The sequence below is a fragment of the Coenobita brevimanus genome, chromosome 92 (assembly GCF_032717465.1).
Source record: "Coenobita brevimanus isolate Jiangsu-jjx chromosome 92, ASM3271746v2, whole genome shotgun sequence".
Lineage (NCBI taxonomy): Eukaryota > Metazoa > Arthropoda > Malacostraca > Decapoda > Coenobitidae > Coenobita > Coenobita brevimanus.
In genome coordinates, this window is record NC_137045.1 from 18,415,332 (window position 1) to 18,432,491 (window position 17,160).

Genomic DNA, 17,160 nt, shown 5'->3' on the forward strand with positions numbered 1-17,160 from the left:
AGAAAAGGTCCCTCGTGCTGAGGGGGTTGAGGAAGGCTGCATGTTACCTCCTTCCGCTCGAAACTCTCTCTCTTACCCACAATAAAATCACCTGAAGCTACCAAGAAATGAAAAATATGTAATCGAAGGGAAGTGGTCAAAGCCTTCAAGACGATGATTTTTTTTTTTTTGTTTACATCTTGTTCCTACCAGACGATTTTTATACTTAGCTTAAGGGGAGTTTTTTTTTTTTTTTTTTTTTAACCCCTTCCTTCCTTAGCGATTTAATTTGCTGAAGCTCATTCCTTAGAGTCTTGTTAATGCCTCTTTGGTAATGACTTAATCTGCATACAGAGCACACGGAAGATTATTAACATGCTACGTGTGTGTGTGTGTGTGTGTGTGTGTGTGTGTGTGTGTGTGTGTGTGTGTGTGTGTGTGTGTGTGTGTGTGTGTGTGTGTGTGTGTGTGTGTGTGTGTGTGTGTGTGTGTGTGTGTGTGTGTGTGTGTGTGTGTGTGTGTGTGTGTGTGTGTGTGTGTGTGTGTGTGTGTGTGTGTGTGTGTGTGTGTGTGTGTGTGTGTGTGTGTGTGTGTGTGTACTGCTCATATTATACCCTCCAAAACTCTATCAAAACTTCCCATCACCAGCAACATCCGTGCTCCCAAGATGCGTGCAACACTGAGGACGGCATTGTGGGTGTTGGCGTGCGTGTGCGTGTGCGTGGGGGCGTACCAGGGCTCTCACGGACGCATGGGAAGACATCCCCACGGACAGCAGAGGGGTGCGGGGGGAGGGAAGCACCACCACCACGTGCCCAAGCTGCCCCCTGGTTCCGTCTACAATCCGAAGCTACTCGAGGACAACCAACTCATCCACGACAGGGAGTGAGTAGGATATGAGTTGCTGCCTCCCTGATTATGAGAGTCGATTTAACTTTCCCTGTGGTTGGTTTATCTATCTACCTACCTATATCTATCTAGAGCCAAACGCCTAAATCCCGGAAGGTGTGGCCATAAATGAAACGCCTCCATAACACCTTGTCCTATGCAGTCTCTTTCGAACTCACACACACTGTCTGATATTCCGCCATCCCATCCTTGTTCAGTGCACCTGGTAATGTTATTCAGCCTAACACCAAATTATTTACTTCAGATAAGAGAACTTATTATGAGGAGAGGCTTCAGAAACTATTTGGAGTAATCCTCTCTTTGTTTATGATACACTAGGGAATGTCCCTAAAGCTAACGCCACGAAGTTTTCAATACAGAGATATGTAACCAGTCAAAGAATTAAAGAACCAAGAATCAAATACATAAAATATACCAATACACTGAACCTGCCGTACTGTACTAAAATTGTGTCTTGTTTGAATAAGCCATGAATTATTCAGATGAAAGAAATATACCTGTACACTTGTGTTTGTATGTTTGTTTCATGATAAACACAAGTTTCAACACATGGGTATAATGAGGTTTAAGACTACCTGCACACCTAGAAACAGTGTCGAATCATTAGTCATTTGGTTCCTATTCTCCTCACACACACACACACACACACACACCACAAAGCCCGTCAGGAGACAGGACGTGTGTGCTGGGCATTCCCCAGGTCCTGTCCTCCCCACTTACTGTTTTTTTAATCAGCCCATACACCACTGACCGGGCTAATGTATGGCCCGGCCTGCACTATATGTGCAGGGAATCTTTCAACGAACGAACGAACGATTCTCCTCACACGGAGAGAGTCAAGATGAGTGGGAATTCTCATCTGCATCATCTGGTAAAGTCATTCGATACAATGATTCAAGCAGAGATTAAGTATATCAGTATCCCACCAGGCTTCAAGTAATATGGACACACATTCTGTTGAAGTACTAATTCCATCATGATGCCTGCTTGTATTTTTGCATAATCCTGCATATGCAAATGTGATGCTAGTTGTGACCGAGTAAACGCACGAGAAATAGTAAATACCATTTCTGATACTCTTACCTGTAGAAATCAGCTATATAGCGACCTTTCTTCACAATCCTGCCATCACGACACGATTTCGATGCCTGCCACCACTAAGATCACAGAAAGCAGGGCGCTCATAAGCACGATTTCTTAACTCTCAAGTCGCGTGGCGTACCTCCAAGCACAACTGGGTGGAACTGAGGGGGAAATCGGTCCGAAGCTCCGAACGTACCTGACTAGACGCGATTCAGATCAACTGGATTCCCTCGGTGTGGGCAGTTCCCAGAATTAGCTACAAACATATTAGTTTTCCAAGACTCCTTTGATTCACTCTCAGCTGAATGATATCATCTGGCGCTGACCAGAAATTTGTAGTGGAATTCTTGGGTTGTCCCACTCATGAGAAGGTTAATGAGTGCTAGAATGGCATGTCATACAGAATCATGACTCGACCCGACTCGACTCTTTTGGTGTGGTACGAAACCTTAGCCTGCGTCTGTTAAAACTCTCCTGCCGTGTTTCTACTTTATTTGTCCTTTCATTTAGTAAGGGACTTTCCTACGAGTTTCGTCTCTCAGGGTTCATTCAATTAGTCTCTTGTTTTTCCACAGAAATGTATTATGATGTAAATGGTATGATATGATAAAATGCATAACCGAAAAATAAAAACAGAACAAAGGGAATTATTGTCATACTGTATTTAATACTAAGAACAATAACAAATGGTGATTGATGATGATGATGATGACTGACTGATGGTGATGATTAACTGACTGACGGTGATGATGACTGACTGTTTGATTGAATGACTGACTGGCGGCGATGACTGACTGATTAATTGACTGACTGATTGTGTAAGCGATTGAGTGAATGGATGATGATGATGATGATGATGATGATGATGATGATGGTTGATTAACTGACTGACTGACTGATCGACTGATGGATGAAATGATGATGATTGGTTGACTGACTGATTGATGACTGACTAACTGATGACTGATTGACTGATGATCGACTGATGACTGACGGATTGATGATCGATTGATGACTGACTGATTGACTGACTGATGATTGACTGACTGAAGACTAAGTGATGACTGATTGATGATCGATTGATGATTGATTGATTGACTGATGATTGATTGGCTGATTGACTGACTGATTGATGACTGAGTGATTGATGTAAATGACTGGCTGGTTAACTAACTGAATAATGATGACTGACTAATTGACTGATTGATGATAATGATGATGACTGATTGATGACCGATGAAGATGATGATATATGATTATGATGATGATGATGACAAATGATGATGATAGTGAGTGATGATGATGACTGATGATGATGATGATGAATGGTGCTGATAGTGAGTGATGATGATTGATAATGATGATGATGAATGATACTGATTGATGATGATGGACTGACTGACTGATTGATGATGACGATGATGATGACGATGCTGAAGATTGAGGGTAATGGTGTTGGCGATGATGGTGACAGTGACAGTGGTGGTGGTGGTCATAATTAATAATAATAATAATAATAATAATAATAATAAAAATAATAATCTATGCCATACTGTCCTTTTCGCCCTGTTATGTTCGTAGGGGCCCTGGGCTAGGCTAATCAAACGCAACAAGAAAAATGAGGATGATTAGGCTACCCTCGCTCGCTCCTGAGTGGGATTAGGTGAGCAATAAACCCCAATCATCTCTCGGACGTAAGCCCTGTTAGGAGGTTGAAGCGCATTAACCCACTAAACCACCAGGCACCTACTTGGTTTTATTGTTATCACCCAGCTCAGGAAATTACATGGTTTCTTGGGTTACTGGAAATCATTTGGCTTGTCACTCAATTTCGGGCCACTTGAAAGATTGCACTACATCAAGTGGGTGGATGGTTGGCGTCTCATTTACCACTCACAAAAATCGAAATATACTTGCTTCCGTTATCACATACATAACTCCTTCACTAAACACTAACCTAATCCTGTGACAGACACCTGAAGGAGGACCTGCCTGACTACATCCCTATGGACAGGATCGCAGAGATGAGCGACAAGGAGCTCGACTTCCACTACTTCAGGTCAGTCAACACCGGCACCAAGATTTACACACTACAGATAGTTTGCCCACTTTTTTCCATCATCATCATCATCGTCATCATTATCATCATCATCATCATTAATCCGGCCTCTTTTCCCCACCTTAGGATGGAGTGAATTAGGGTCAAGTCAGCAAGGAAAACACGATAGAGGGAGAATTAATCACCAGCAAGCCCTGTGAAATTAGCCACACATTCATTCAGTCACCAGTGAAGCCCGCCAAAAGCTGACACCACCTCACAGGCATCATCATCTGTACTGTGTATGACTGCTTTTCCTGTCTCAGTAACACACCACACCTAATCACACAGTTTTAATAATTATATCACAGAATCTAATAGTACTAGGTTTCGATCTTGTATGATACTTTACTGTAAACCGTTGACTGGGGCGAATAAATCACAGTCAACGATTACGAACCAAGAGCCGGGTAGGTGTGAAGTGCTAACCCCTTCAGTCCAATGACGTCTTGTTCCATCTTATTCTTGCTGTTTGCAGACGATTTTATTTAGCTTAGAAAAGACCTTTCGGGTTTCGTCTCTAACGGGTTAATGAAAGCTAATTTAATCTTTCCGTTCATCCATCCACCATCCAATCCTATGTTGCCCCATGAGAAGCGTAGGAGCCCGGGGCTTGACAAGTTGGTCCTGACATTTAAGATGACAATGACCAGCCTCACTCATCCCTGAGTGGCATTACGTGAGCAATAAACCCCAACCATCCCTTGGATATAAGCCTACACAGGCTCAATCCAATTGGAGCGCCTTAATTACCCACTAAACCACCAGGCGCCATAATTTGCTTAAATGGTTACCACCCAGCGAAGTAAATGGTTTCCCGGTGTAAAGGAAACCATTTGGCTTGTCACTCAGTGTAGTCACCCATAGGCAGAAAGAAGAGGAAAGAATGAAGGAAATAGAGACAGAAGAGTATGGTCACCCGTAGGCAGAAGGAAGAGGAAAGAAAGAAGGAAAGAAAGACAGAAGAGGAAGGAAGAAAGAGAGGAATGGGCAGACACCCAAAGCAGCACTACATCGAGTGAGTGGATGGCGAGCGCCCCCACCTCCCACCATTTTGAAAAAATCTCTCCTGATTAGTCTAGTCCACTGACAACAAAGACAGAATAAATAAAATGTATAAATACAAAAAACAGAAAACAACTGCAAAACGAAAAATGGAATATGGCAACATGTGCCATTAGACTGAAAGGGTAAAATGGAAAGGTTAGGCGCTCAATTTCACTTTGTGAATCTGAGCTGCTGCCACACCAGTATCCTGCCACTCGACCTTCACCACCAACTAGGCCGTCATATCCTTACACCACAAAAACACTGACCTTCACAGATTTCACTCCTCACTAACCACTTCAAACACTTACCCTCACTGCGTGATTATTAAGATTGAATAGACTTTCCTATCCATACTTCATTGACCCCCCCCCCCACACAATATATATAGATATATATATATATATATATATATATATATATATATATATATATATATATGTATGTATGTATGTATGTATGTATGGCACATCGAATCCACAAACTCTGATTATTAACTGTTCTTCCAAAAAAAAAAAAAAAAAAAAAAAAAAACACCCGGCGTTATGATAATATATATATATATATATAAATATATATAAATATATATATATATATATATATATATATATATATATATATATATATAACAAAACTTATCTGCTCAGCTGACACCTGTCATAATGATTGACTTGTATAATTAGAAGTGACAAGAACTGAAGCTTTTTGCCTAAGCTGACGTTCTGGTGACAATCATGAAATCATATAATTTATTATGTAGTTTCATCAAAGATCCTAGTTGTAAACGACAGCCATGAAACACGCCAGACAGGAGATATGCAGTAAAGGGTAAATCGCAGTTCATTTCATCGCAGTATATCTCATTCAGAGTATGTATTTTTACATTTTTTTCTTGTTATCTTCAACGATTTTATTAGGCCTGGGATGGACTTTTCATACTGCAGGGGTTTGATAAAGCTCTCAATTACCACTTGACTACTGCAGGATATTCCAGATCTGAAGAGAATCATGTAGCAGTGCCTGAGTAAAATTATGAACATACGCATTCGTAATAAGGGGATGAATTAACACCTACATGAATGATAGATTTGAGGGAGGGAATTCAAATATATTTTTCAGTCTATCCACAGTTCTTATAATACTAATAATAACTAACTATAATAATAATAATGTAAAGGAGACAAAATTCCAGTATAATATTTATTCTGTTCTTTTCTCTTGCAATACTGTTAATATGTGTGAGTGAGACAAAATTCCACCCTATTTTCCAGTCTATCCGTCCAGTCACTCCTATAATACTACAAGCAGACGTCAGGAGGGCAAAATTTCCATCTATTTTCTAGTCAATCCATAATGTACCTCTTACAATACCATTAATATATGTATGGGAGACAGATTTTCCAATATATTTTCCGGTTCAGTCCTCCGTCTCACCTTTCGTCATTCCCGAGAGCTTATCAGGAAGAGCGTGGACAAAAAGGGCCTTCCGTAATTCTATCCCGGCTCAGCAGCAATCTCTCATTTCCTGACGAACCCACTCTAGTCTAGCCTCCTCCACTTCACTCCGATCATCCTCTCCTCTTCCACCTTATCCTTTCATTCCTCCTTTCCTCCTCCATTTTACCCTCCACTCCTTCTCTCCTCCTCCATCTTACCCCTCTACTCCTCTTCCATCTTACTCCTCCACTGGTCCTCTTGTCAATTATCCTACCCTTCAACTTGTCCTATATTCCGCACTCTTACCCCTCCACTTATCTCTTTTCCAACATCTTTCCGCTCCACTCTACTTCACCATCTTACCCCTTCACCCAGCTATATTCCTCCATCTTACACTTCAATTTATACACTTACCCTCCTCTCCACCAACTAACCCCTCCACTTAACTATGTTTCACCACCTTACCTCTCCTCTCACCCTATACACCATCATCCCCTCCACTGTCCTCAACATCCTCTACTTACTGTATTTTTCCCTACCATAATACTTATCATCTTACCAAACCCACTCACCCTTGCTCCATTTCTGTATTTTGTCACTCACATTACCCCACTGTTTCACCCCTCCATTCACCCCTGTTTCACATCAGTGCGGGATTTCCTTTCTAACTAATCCCAGGCGACTCGTATCATCGACCACTGCTTATCGTTCCAGCTCTTATCAACGCATATACTTTGTTCTCCCTTCTCACAGATCGATTTTACTCCTTACTCTTTCAGGCCAATGATGCATATTTGTTTTATTCTTGTTTTCGCCAGACAATTTTAGGCTCTTCAGTTAAGCAGTGTCTTTCTGGAACTGGAGGGGTTAGATACAGCCTCCATCAGTTCCACAGAGTTTTTCCTACGATGAATCAAACAGCGCAATATTAGTGGGAATATCATGAAAGCACAAGGTATACTTCCTCTGGTTCATCCTGCCCTTACAAACCTCCCACCCCGTCAAAAAAAAAAAAAAAAAAAGTGTTTGCATCAAGTTAGGAAGCTTTCTAACACCTAATTTTTTGTAATTTATCTTTAATGTTACACCTTAATAAAATCTTTCAAATATCTGTCATTTTAGCACCAAGAACGACTTCAGAAATAACATACAAGAGGAAATACGCGTGCCACATAAATATCTGAACAGGTAAAGGGCAGGTGTTTAGTACTTACCACGAGAAAGATGGCCTAAGACTCTGCGGCCCCCTAACACCTTTTCCTAAGCAATTTATTTTGTTTATTACACCTTACTGTCCTCTTCAGTGTTAAGTAAATCCTTCCAGTACCGCCATACTCTGCATAAATAACGTGTAAAGGAAAGCTAACAGCCATATCCAAAAATAAATCGCTAGGGAAGAGGTGTTAGGGAACTTCCTTAACCTAGCATCGTATTCTTTTCGGTCATGAAGGCTCCCTAACACCTTTTCCTAACCAACTAATTCCACATATAATGCATTAATATTTTCTTGTATACAATTAATCTACGAGTATGTTGGTATTTCAAAGGCGTATACGACATACAAGGGTACAATACGGTGTAGTATGGAGGGGGAGACCGAGGATGGGATGGAGGGGTGGAATAGAGAGGTATATGAGAGAGGGGGGTGTACGTTGGGAGGAGGGCGGCGAAATGGTAGGGGACAGAGCGACATGGCGGCCGATAAATAGATAGATAGATAGATAGACAGATAGATAGATAGACATACAGAAAGACAGGAAGATAGATAAATAGACAGACAGACAGACAGACATATGGATATAGGTGCTGGATTTCCTTTTGAGCTGACTAGAATATTTGCCAGGGTAGTGCTGTCGCTGGCGGGCATCGAAGCACCTTTTCTTTACTAATCTAATGTGCATAGCCTAATTCACCTCAGTATTTTCTCGTGTGTTCTTTTCATGATTCTAACTCTCCCAGGCTCCCGTGACCCTTCTCTCAGGTGAATAAGGTCATATGGGGTCACCTGGAATAGGCCACTCGAGTTGTTTGTGCCTAAAAGTTTATGGTGACAGCAGTTAGTCTCAGGTCCGAATGCCCGCGGGTTTAGCAAGCTCCCTGACACCTCTCCCTAAGCAATTTATTTTGCGATAAGTCTGGTTAATATCCTTTTGTACTTTATTTATGGAGAGTGTGGCGATACTGGAAGTATTTACGTAACACAAAAGAGGACAGTAAGGTGTAATAAACTAAATAAATCGCCAAGAAATAGGTGTTAGGGAGCTTCCTTAACCGAGGGGAATACGGGCGTCAGGCTCCCAAGACTCGCCCCAAATAAAATCGTCTGGACTTAAGCTGGAGTAGAATGAAAGACTTGTCCCGGCCATGAGAGTGTTAATGCTTACACAGTTGGTATTAGTAACATGCAAGAGGATGATGATGAAGGTGTAATGCGTAATATCACTGCTACGAAATATCTGTTACGAAATCATCGGAGTCAACAAGTGGCTTTGGATATTTCGTAACATCTCTTCCTTCACGATTCAGTCTGCGCATTACACCTCAGCATCCTCCCGTAGAGTACTGATGCCAGCTATGTTGATATTAAAACGATAAAAGCAGTATGCAAAGAAATATGTAAATGACCTACATACAGTATAATTCGCTAAGGAAGAGGTGCTACGGAGCCTCCTATGGTACACAAGAATCCGGACCCTATTCTGACGCTAATGGTCTAATCGTGTACGTCGGGGATGAAGTTTGGTTGAGGCAGAAGTTGGAACATCAATATTTCATTTCAGTGGGAGTCAACTTTTCTCCCTTTTATGGAGAATCGAAATGCCAGGACGTAGGTTAACGATGTGGGTATTTTTATTCCAACCTTTACCCCGACCTACGATTGGACGGTGTGAGACAAAATATGCGTCGTATTGTGAGTGGCTTCCCATCTTACTCTGACGATGGCCTTACCAAGAGACTCCCTCTATGGAATTCTCTCTTCCGCCACTCATCTTATTATATAACGTAGTAATCTCTTCCGCCTTTCAGTCTACCGGGATCTCTTTATGTTCCACTCGTAATCTGTATTTGTGTCAGTCATTACGGGATCTCTTGAGGAAATGAACCTACTCGCAGGGAAGAGTTGCAGCAAGAACTGACCCCTTCCTCATGCTGGTCAAGTATGGATAAACATGTGGTGTCATCTGTGTGTGTGTGTGTGTGTGTGTGTGTGTGTGTGTGTGTGTGTGTGTGTGTGTGTGTGTGTGTGTGTGTGTGTGTGTGTGTGTGTGTGTGTGAATGACAAGGTGTAAATATGTTAGTATATGAAACAACATACAACCAGCAAGTACTTGAAGTGTCCGCTAATGCTGGATTCTACTTTGGACTGAGGGTACAGGCAGCTTAAAACACAAACCCACAAGTGACAGTCAAGTGCAATAACTAGTTCATCTCTCTCTCTCTCTCTCTCTCTCTCTCTCATTTGCTCCTTTATGTTTACCTTCTTCAGCCACCTCACAGGCGCACCTCTCCTCGTCCACTGTACTTACACTCCCCATCCATTGATCCTTCTCTTACTCGTTTCCCCATCTTCTTCTCTGCAAGTAAATCACTCTTAACTTGCATCCCACGAGCTCTCACGCAGCCTACTTACTCCTTTCCTGATATCAAATTTTCTTCGATTTTTCATCCCTCTGCTTCCACTTCTTTTGAATTCCCAAACTTTTTCCTTTTCCCTTCAGAGACATATTGCTAGCTTTTAATTCCCTACTTAGCCGTCTTTCAAACTCTTCTGGCCTAGTTCAGCTTTCTCTGACCATTTTTAATGGCTCCTTATTCGTTATATCATTTGTATACAACCCTAATAGCTCTTCAAACATTCATCTTACAACATAGCTATTTATAATCAGAAATCTCTACTTGACATCTGTTCTTTCTATTTTACCAACAATATTTCAAACAGAATCGTGACTATTACTAATGACTTTACTATCCACCCCATCCCTATAATGAAGACTATCAGTTTTTGCTTGCAATGGTTGTTCTATGGTAACCACTGGAAATCTATTATAATTCTTACGAAAAATTAGGTTTATCTCATTGTGTGGTGGTATTTTCAGGTGCCCCATCAACCTCGTTTAAACTGTTAGTTGTTAGTAAATATGACTATGAGCATGAAGTGAAAATTCCAAGAACTTTGCTCCGATGTCTCTCATTAGTTGAATGGAATCGTCTGAAGGGAGGAAGAACAAGCTAAACTAACAGGTCATTGTAGTAAAAAGGATGACGGGATATGAAGGGACCAGACTAACAGCAGGGGTTGTGTTTATAAACTCTCTTGAGCTTAAGCTACGCATAGTATTGACTTGTTTATATTTTATCTTCAACACTGCCTAATACAGTGACGACGTTCCAGGATGCATGACTTCGATGAGAACCTGAAGCTGGATGGGCTGGAGATTATGGCGGCCATCATGCACGTGGCAGACGACGCCGACGATGAGGACGACGAGAGCGGTGACGTGGATGCCGACAAGGACAAGGAAGGAGAGGCAGGGCTGGCAGGGCTGAGCGAGGAGGAGCAGAAGGTCCTCAAGAATTATCGCCAGGAGAAGTGGCACGAGAAACTGAATTTCTACGTCGGTAAGTGACGACGTGACCTAAATTTGACTATATAGGGTATGTCACCACACCACACACACACCACCACACCACACATATCACACACATACCTCATCTTAAACCACACACGCCACCATCAAACAACCACCAAACATCACACACATCACCACCAAACACTGTCAAACATCACACACCTCAAAACACCACACATACCACCAAACATCACATACAACGCCACGGGTACCTCCAAACACCACATACACCACCACCAAACACTAAACATCACACACGCTACTACACACCACGTAAAATAGTAAGCACCATAAACACCAAAAAACACCACACATACAATAACACACCACAAACATATACACATATAAACATTCATACATACAAACACACATACTCACAGAACCACAGGATAAACACCATATGCATCACCAAACACCACACACATCATGAAATGCCACACACACCACCAAACGCCACACACACACACACACACACACACACACACACACACACACACACACACACACACACACACACACACACACACACAAGTTTTTATCCATTCTACAGTATATAAATAAGAGATGAATACCATAGTAGAGTTGCCTGTGTGTGTGTGTGTGTGTGTGTGTGTGTGTGTGTGTTGGGGAGCCGTGGAGTTAGAGGAAGTCAATATTAGGGCTAAAGTTTAAACGGGGGGAGGTGGGGAAGGGAGTCAGTGAACTATGTCAGACCTGAGCATAACATTCCACCTTCAGGGCATCTCTCCTAGCTTAAAAAAAATCGCGTACTGTCAGCTAAAACAGATTACTTCAACACGTCCTCGGGATAAAGGGGATAATGCCTGTCCATGAATAACTTAGGCTTACAAAAGACAACTTACGAATTCCATCTTTTAACTCATTCACGTTTTTTTTTTTTTTTTCAATCAGGCTACCTTCGCACGATTTTATTCAATTTACGCAAGACTTTTCGAACTGGAGGGGATGGAGACGCCTTAACTAACTCCTTCATTACTATAGCCGTGTAAGTCGATGGATAAAATGATTTAATGGTAATATAAACAGAAGAAGACATCATGGTGGAGGGAGGGAGTGAAGGTGTGCTGACGGGGAGGAGGTGTTGCGGAGTAAGTGAGGCAGGGGTTGTCGATTGTGCAGTCGGGCAGCCAGGGACGTCAGTTAATACAGGCCTAGTTGGTGTTCTGACGGTAACATTCGTGTGCGAGTTTAGACAGATTCAAGACTATGGACATCAGGAGAGTCATTTATGCCGATTATAATTTCCATATCAATCACTCATATACAGTAATTGTTGTGTTATTTTTTAAATTGTCTTCTACAGTAGGCTATTACTCTCTACGTCCATAACATGCCCGGAGACATCTTATTTATCCGGGGGATGACAAATGTAAATGAGCGGATGTTTGCTGCTTAGTCGTGATGACTCAGACGCTGCCAGAATGCCATGAACTGGCAGTGGTCGCTGCCTCTGGCCAAAATTTATGGCTTCAGGAAGGGAACGCTGAGAAGACTGTTTCATGTGTACACAGCTGACAATTCTTTAACTCTGCGGAACGTCATGACACTGGGTAAGAACGAAAACTCATTTACCTCTCCCCATATGATTTTAGGAGAGACAGAGAACTGATAGACTCCGAGAGTGTAACACAACTCTCTCCCCGTAAAGTATCCATTAGTAGTTCGGAGTCTTTATGAATAACCCGAGTTCCTGATGGTATATCTAAGGGCCTACTTCTCACACGATAACCACTACTGAAATTTTTAAGTAGAGGAGTTCCGGCGACCTTCACCTCCCTCCTTTTTACACCTATTGTTTAAAGGCAAGGATATTCTGGGAAGTGATAAAGTGGATAGGACGAGGAGAAAATGGGGAGCCTGGGGTTGCTATCGTGGGAGGAAAAGATGCAGGAGGGTAAAAAACTCCATCAACCTTCAGGTGATTTTTGTTATTGTGTGTCTAAACTTAGCAGTTTTCATACGATGTATTGTGAAGGGCTGTGAGCGCGAGAGTGGGTGTCTTTGTTAGGTGAGGGAGGGAGCTCGAGGGGGATTGGGGGTTGGAGGGGAGGAGGTACGTGTGTGGTGTGGGAAGAGTTAGGTGTGTGTAGTAAAGTCTGAGGCAACAGATTTATTTATGTAAATTGGCCACCATTGTGCTCAGCTTAGGAAGAAGTGATTCTGTTGTGGAGAAAGTCGGCGAATGGTCATGGTCACAGGTCATAATCAAAGATCGGGCGCATCGTCGCTCAGCTCTCTGAACATTTCTGATTTAGTTCCACTGCTTCACATCTGGGGAATACGTGTCACTTTCCTCTCACACATCGCATCAGAGAATTGTCTATGAGCAGTAAAACTTAACAACCCCCCCCCCTTTTTTTTTAACTTAACAAGGACAGCTGGCTGAGGAAAGTTAAATGTACGAGGAAAAGGGATGAAATATCAAGCGAACTTTTGTCACCCGACTATGCAAGCTGGACTGAGTGAAATAATAGGCAGGAGACACCGATGGGTGTTTTCAGGGGGTGGGGGAAGAGGTGCAGTTAAGGTAGACAGGAGGGAAGAAACACAAACTTAGGATCTAGGAGGGGATAGCCGGGCCAGGAACATGCCAAGGAGAGGCAAGTAATAAATTATGAGTCGGAGAAACTACTGAATGTATGGATGTGTGTGTGTGTGTGTGTCGAGGGGAGGGGAGCTGTGGGGTAGGTGGGGCGACTGCAGGGTTTGGGAATGGTTTGGTTGATGTGGTAGAAGTATGAATGAATTAAGTAATGATTCATTCATACTTCCACCGCATGGGTTTGTTGGAGGGGGAGCAGAGGTTGTGGGGAGGGGAATGGGTCAGGGAAGACTTATGTGGGAGATACTATCCATGAATGAGTGGATGTGTTTGCTGAGGCGGGAGGAGGGACGAAGAATGAGTGGGAAATAGGGTGGGAAGTCTGAGAAGGGTTAGGTAGGTGTGGTAGAAGCTGGAATGAATTAAATAAATTATCAGACGTATGAGCGTCTGTGGGGGGTGAGGGGTGGGACGACGAGGTGAGGATGTGAAATGGGAAGAAGGGTTGGGTGGAACAGCAGTGGGGTCTGAGAGGGTTAGGTGGGTGTAAGAGCTGGAATGGGTCAAGTGCTGAGAGACGAGGCAGGGAAACTTTTGGCTACTTACAGGCAACTGCTGGGTGGGATATAGTACAGTGGCGTGAGTTGCATCGTTTACATCCTGAACTTTGTAAGAAGTGGTAATAGAAATTAACCCTCTCGTGCTCGCGTATTCTGTAGTATTTTCTTCAAGCTAAAGCCAGATCAATGTCGTCAGCTGATGGAGTGTTATAGGAGACTCACAGCTAGTAACCACCATTAATCTCTTCATGGTAAGGCAGCTCTAGTATTCGATTTCAGCTAACGAGATGATTTTATTCAGCTGAAAGTGAGTCACAAGGGCACTCTTAGCCCATTCAGTAGAGGCATGTATTATATTATTTTTATTATTTTTGTTATCTCTGAAAGATTGCACTCAGCTTAGATCCCTGTGGTAGTGGAGAGGTTAATGAAAGATCTGTCTAATGTTCGAGTTCAAAAAGTTTCTCATAAGCTGAATAGCAGTGTTAGAAGATAGAATACAACAATAAAGACGTCCTTGGGCTAAAAGGGTTAAAAGGGAGGATAAAAGTGTGAGGACATGTGCAAGAGTGAGACTAATGTTAATTTCCTCACTAAGATGGCGTATCATAGTAAATTCTTGCTACTTCCAGTCGATTTATGCTGCTTAGGAGAGGTTTTTCTGCTGGATGGGTTTTATACAACCTTTGTAAACTCCTTCAGCACGAAAGATCTCCCTTCATATGAATTAAATCTTCAGTCGGTGGCGAAAACACATTGAATAAATGTCAAAGCATTCACCCACGAATGCGTATCGCCCGCCATCACTAAAAAACTATTTCAGTAATCTTCTGGCAATCGAAGGCATATCATCGTATGTTTGCCAAAATCGAAAAAAAAGTTTTAGAATTTATCCTGCTACGTTTCCGCGTCTCTGCGTTCCTGTCTAAGAAAAAAAAAAAATCAGTAATCCTCTGGCGATCTGAGGCACATCAACACAGCTTCGCCAAAATTTTTAACCGACAAGCCAGATATCCCGGGATACTTCCTACGAGGTTTGGATACAATTTGCCCACTTAATTCGGAGATACTCTGGCAACAGACAGACACACACAGACACACACAGAGACGCAGGCGATTACATTATCGCCTCGCTAGGCGGGAGAATAAAGTCTTTCTCTTGCTGAAAGACTTAAAAGAGGAATAGAATGATATGCTGGTAAAGAAAGCAATATCCAGCGGTCTTCCTGGCATTCTCACTTTCATGAAAATACTCATATACCAATATTCTTTCACTATCCACACTTTGCAACCAACCACGCTTCACTTTCATCTCGCACAAAATCAATCTTTCACACGTTCATCATGTGACCGTAAGTTGGACTTAATTCTTATTTTCCAATAACGATTATATTTGCTTTGGAAAGACTTTTCTAACTGGAGGGATTACAAAAATATAACCCTTTCATTACAACATGAAATCCATCTTAAAAGCTGATCATAATCGCCTATCGATGGCAAGAAATAACAACGTACGTCATCGTAGTGAATCCCTCAACAACCTCAAAGTTTTATTCTTTTCACGCCTTTGTCAACAATTCTTATACGTTCTTGTTATTTCTTCGGTCCCTTTCAGGAAAATTCGTGTTGTCTCGCCGCATTTTATCTCAGTATGTTCCAAACTCATCATCTGCCCCAGCACGCTCTTATTGTTTGTTTACATACTGTTTTTTTTTTTCCCTTCACATTTACCTCTCCACTTTGTTTCGTATTTTCATTACACACGTAAGTTTCTTGTAGCTTCTTTCGTTAATGTGTTCACTGCCTTTGTTACTAACATATCTTCCTGTACTTTTTTTTCATTCCTGCCTTTTCACAACATAAATCCATACAAACATATATATATATATATATATATATATATATATATATATATATATATATATATATATATATATATATATATATATATAAGCAAATATATATATATATATATATATATATATATATATATATATATATATATATATATATATAATTTTGTGGTAATTTTAGCTTCTGATCTCACTAGTGACCTTATCGCTATCACTATTGACCTTTCACTGGTTTGACAGAACTGGTGGACGCCGTGATGAACGAGAACGACTTGAACAAGGATGGTTTCCTCAGCTGGACAGAGTTCCTGAGGGGGCGACGAAGGGACATATAGCCCCACACACCACCACACAAGCCCCACACACCATTACACAAGCCCCACACACCACTACACAAGCCCCACACACCACCACACCAGCCCCACACACCACCACACCAGCCCCACACACCACCACACCAGCCCCACACACCACCACCATGTAGAGGTGTATGGTATGTAGGAGAGCTACTGGGCCTTGAGAGCAGGCTGTGAAGCCTATGCCCAGAGTCGGACACACACACACACACACACGCACACACACACACACACACACACACACACACACACACACACACACACCACCACACCAGCCCCACACACCACCACACCAGCCCCACACACCACCACACCAGCCCACACACCACCACACCAGCCCCACACACCACTGAAAGAAGACACACACTAAAACACGAGTGTCACCAAGGCTGTTCGTTTCTCATGCAAAAAATAACAATGACCCGCATATTTACCTTGAGTTTCCGCCTCACGGGAGATCAACTCATTACCTTTGTTTCATCGATGTCTGTGTCTGTCCATTCATGTTGTGATAAAAATACAGATAATCACCCACTGGTATATATGACTGATGTTCGACTAAAAAAAGATTCAAACCACTAATTATAAACTCTATTGCCAAGCTGACCAAACAGAGGATTCTTTTCACTAACCTGGAGTAATAT

At 42.1% G+C, this 17,160-nt stretch overlaps 1 protein-coding gene across 1 annotated transcript; it reads left to right on the plus strand.

Moving 5' to 3' along the window:
• The first annotated feature begins 646 nt into the window (after positions 1-646).
• LOC145412109 (lymphotoxin beta receptor inhibitor-like) lies at positions 647-16,495 on the plus strand. Its single transcript, XM_080282025.1, has 4 exons — positions 647-864; positions 3,944-4,030; positions 10,947-11,173; positions 16,401-16,495. Exons 1-4 carry the CDS (start codon positions 647-649, stop codon positions 16,493-16,495), a joined length of 627 nt encoding a protein of 208 aa, XP_080138151.1.
• The last annotated feature ends 665 nt before the right edge of the window (positions 16,496-17,160 follow it).